The following is a 3,688-nucleotide window of genomic DNA, read 5'->3' on the forward strand; positions in this document are numbered from 1 at the left end:
ACTAACCTCATCCCGCCCCCTTGACCTGTCCGTCCTCCCTGGACTGACCTATCCCCTCCCTAACTCCCCACCTACACTCACCTTTACTGGCTCCATCCCCGCCTCTTCGACCTGTTTGTTTCCTCTCCACCTGTCCTCTCCTCTATCCATCTTCTATCCGCCTCCCCCCTCTCCCTATTTATTTCAGAACCCCCTTCCCCTCCCCCTTTTCTGATGAAGCGTCTGGGCCCGAAACGTCAGCCTTTCTGCTCCTATGATGCTGCTTGGCCTGCTGTGTTCATCCAGCCCTGCACCTTCTCAGAATGAGTTATCTGTTCAAAATTACAACTTGAAGTTGTTCAATGTACCAACACAGTCTGTTTAGGTTCAGCAATTAGGGGATTATTAGATTGCTTCAAAGTAAATACTTCATTTTCTGGAAACCAACTGGATACCAGTAATAATGATGCACTTAAATTGAACTTTCAGTGACTACCTAGTCATTATGGTCAATAAAATGTGACTGAAAACTGAGCATTGAAATAACTTACGCAAACTACAGTTAACACCATAGTAACCAGTTCGGGTGCAATCACATTCATACCCATCCTTCCCGACATTAACGCATATTCCTTTATTCTGGCATGGGTAATAACAGCAGGGATTTACTGCAAATAGAAACAGACAAATTTACAGTTAATGTTCAGAAATATTCCATTGACAAAAACATTTGCTGAATTTTCACTGTTTATGACAATCTCCTGCCGTTTTGGAAGGGGCAATATTGTGAATTGCATTTGCAAGAAATAGTTTTGGATACGACAATGTTTGATATGAGAAAAGGCCTCCACTGAAAGCTTTGGTTCAGAATCAATATCAATATAGAAACAGATTTGAACTACATCTCCCATTAACCAGTTTGAGAAAGCCAAAACATATCTCACGTGGATTGTTTACAGGCAGTAGACAGAGATTACTTCTAAGGCTGGGCTGCTTTTGCTCATAAATCTCTAAGGCATGGGTTGATCAATCTACTGAATTTTTGCTGATTTAATACCTAAGAATATTTTAAACAAGCATAATCTGCACTTAAACGACAGCTGCATAATTACAATGCTCAAGCTTAGCTTTCAAGATGAATGGAAAGATTTACAAGCAATTTTTAAAAATAATATACGCATATATAATTTTGAACCAAAAAGCTAACAGTCTTAAAAACATGCAGGAGGCAAGATTTGCCAGAACAAAGAACATTTAAAGTGACCTAGAGTGTGAATCATTGTCAAATTTGAAATGGAAACTCCATCAAGAACACAAAGCCCAGAACTGGACCAGAGACAACAACGAAAATCTGTCAAAATATTCGTGACAAAAAGTTTGCATCAGTAGCAGGATAATTGTTATACCAGCTGATGTTTATACTGCTTAGGTCAGATCCCCTTTCTATATTCTTCCTGTCTAATTCTATGGATCTGAGATCGAGTGACAACAGAATCAAAATGTAATCCAGGATATTCCTCCGGTAGCATCCTAGTTTCTTTCACTGGTTGTTCCAACATCGTCAATGAGGCTAATATTTTTGAATAATTTAGGTTATTCCCCAAGATAAAATCAATTCCTTCTATAGGAATTTGATGCATATTGCAACTATAATTTGTGTACTTACAAAGTCACTCTTTAATCTAAACCTATACAATGGAACTGGTTTATAATTGTCATTAGCCAATCAGTAAAGTCAAACCCATCCTCAGTCAGCAACAGTCACTGACTAGCTCCAGTGTCCTTCAATATCTTTAAGGATTTACCTCTTTATTTTGACGAGTAAGGGAATACTTCTTCTCCATAAACAAAATATTTAAACCTTTCCATTACTGCTTTATATACTTTGTTAGAGAATTAAGCAAATACATCTCCCTCAAAGTTAAAAAAGTCCAGAACCTCCAGTACTGTAGTTTTCTTTAGCAATAATCCAGCAAGAATTCTTGGCAATACCGAGCCATCTCTCTCTTTCTAGTAGATTCTGTGAGAATATGTTTCACCTGCACTGCTGCTAAATGCTAATTTACTTTCTTAATACAACCTTTTCTTAAGATTTGTCAAATACCATTTTATAGACCATGAGATATAGGAACAGAAGGAGGTCATTTGGCCCATTGAGTCTGCTCAGCCATTCAATGACATCATGGTTGACCTGATCATTTTCAACTTCACTTTCCGACCTGATCCACATATCCCTTAATCCCCTTACTGTTTAAAAATCTGACTATCTCTGCCTTGAATACACTTAATGATCCAGCATTGACAGTCCTCTGTACTAATGAATTCCATAGATTTACTCCCCTCTAAGCAAAGGGTATCTACTGCGAAAAATCTCCCATTTAATTTCCAACAATTAGTGTGTCTAGCCTTGTTACCAATGGAAGCATTTTATTTCCTTTTCATAACTTTTATTACTTTTGGTATTCTTCTTTTCTCTTTCCTAAAAATAATACCATTTCCGTCCTCATTTTTGCACTTATCAGATAGGACTGTGCTTTGGAGTAGGTTGGGGGTGGGCAACAATCAGGATTGGGGTCTGTGCACTGAAAGTCAAAAGGGGTTAACAGGAGCCACCACTGTAGGAGGGAAGTTGAGAGAGACAATTGTGGGGTTGGAGGTAGCACGCAGAGAAGACAATAATTGTGAAGGAAGGTGACTCAACATATTATGGGAGAGACAATAGTGCATTGGAGGACAAGGGGCACTGCAACATGAGATGGGGTGGAGAGGGCTGTCAACAATGATTGCTAACACCCTGGCTTTCACGGAGTGGGTGGGGGAGGGAATACAGTGCACTATAGTGGTTTCTATGGCAAAGCTGAAGGACTGGGGCTCAAGGGGTCATGCTTCAAGATGAAGACATAAGTGAAAGAGTTTGGTGGGACTTGGTGGGATCTCTCAATCCTGAATTCACTGAGACCATTTGTACCTGATCACCCCGCTTCATCTGTATCCCCAGGATAAGGTCAGTGCTGCAGCTTGGGCAGTAGGCTTTGCTAAGGTAGCCTGATTTCCCAAGGTGATGCTGCTTTAGACTGAATACACATCATGTAGAGGTTAGCAAATCATAATGTAGCAGGCTTCATCAATAGGGTATGATTCAAATCCATCAGTGTACAAGACATCTGTGAGCATCGGTACTGCATTTTAGAGGTCCGCATCAGGTAGCCTGCGAGCTATCATGTTGCCTATATCCTTGAGAACTTCCTTCTTCCTAGCACCTATCAAGGACCAGGCACCTTACAAGGTTGATTTCTGAGAGACAAAGGTTACCCTCTGCAGTCTTGGCTCCATTACATAACCCCTGATGGAGTGTAGTTATCATGCAGCCCATTCATCCTCCAGGGCCTTTGTGGAGAAGACTATGGGCTTCCAGAAGAGATGAGGTTCTGATGCTTTGATTGGCCTGGGGAGGGCCTTGCAGTATGTTCCAGAGACAGTGTGCTGCATACTCTAAGCTTGTTGTATTCTCTAGACCTGGAGCAGGAGAAGGAGGAAGTGATGGACCCTGAAGAGCTGTGAGAGTGGAAGGAGTCTTTTGAGGATATCACCAAGAAATTGCCCGTAGTGTTCAGGAATGTGTAGATTAGGTGGGTTATAGGGGGAATGGGTCGGGGTGGGATGCGTTGGTGGGTTATAGGGGGAACGGGTCTGGGTGGGATGCGTTGGT

At 41.3% G+C, this 3,688-nt stretch overlaps 1 protein-coding gene across 1 annotated transcript in view; it reads right to left on the bottom strand.

Annotated features, from left to right (window-relative positions):
* The window catches only part of LOC109938472 (prostaglandin G/H synthase 1), a 295,924-nt gene that overhangs the window by 78,152 nt on the left and 214,084 nt on the right, over nucleotides 1-3,688 (bottom strand). The window contains exon 3 of the mRNA XM_048613364.1: nucleotides 531-647. Within this exon, the coding sequence (XP_048469321.1) occupies nucleotides 531-647 (117 nt within the window). The remainder of the gene's footprint in view (nucleotides 1-530; nucleotides 648-3,688) is intronic.

The sequence above is a fragment of the Rhincodon typus genome, chromosome 28, assembly GCF_021869965.1.
Source record: "Rhincodon typus isolate 14 chromosome 28, sRhiTyp1.1, whole genome shotgun sequence".
Taxonomy (NCBI): domain Eukaryota; kingdom Metazoa; phylum Chordata; class Chondrichthyes; order Orectolobiformes; family Rhincodontidae; genus Rhincodon; species Rhincodon typus.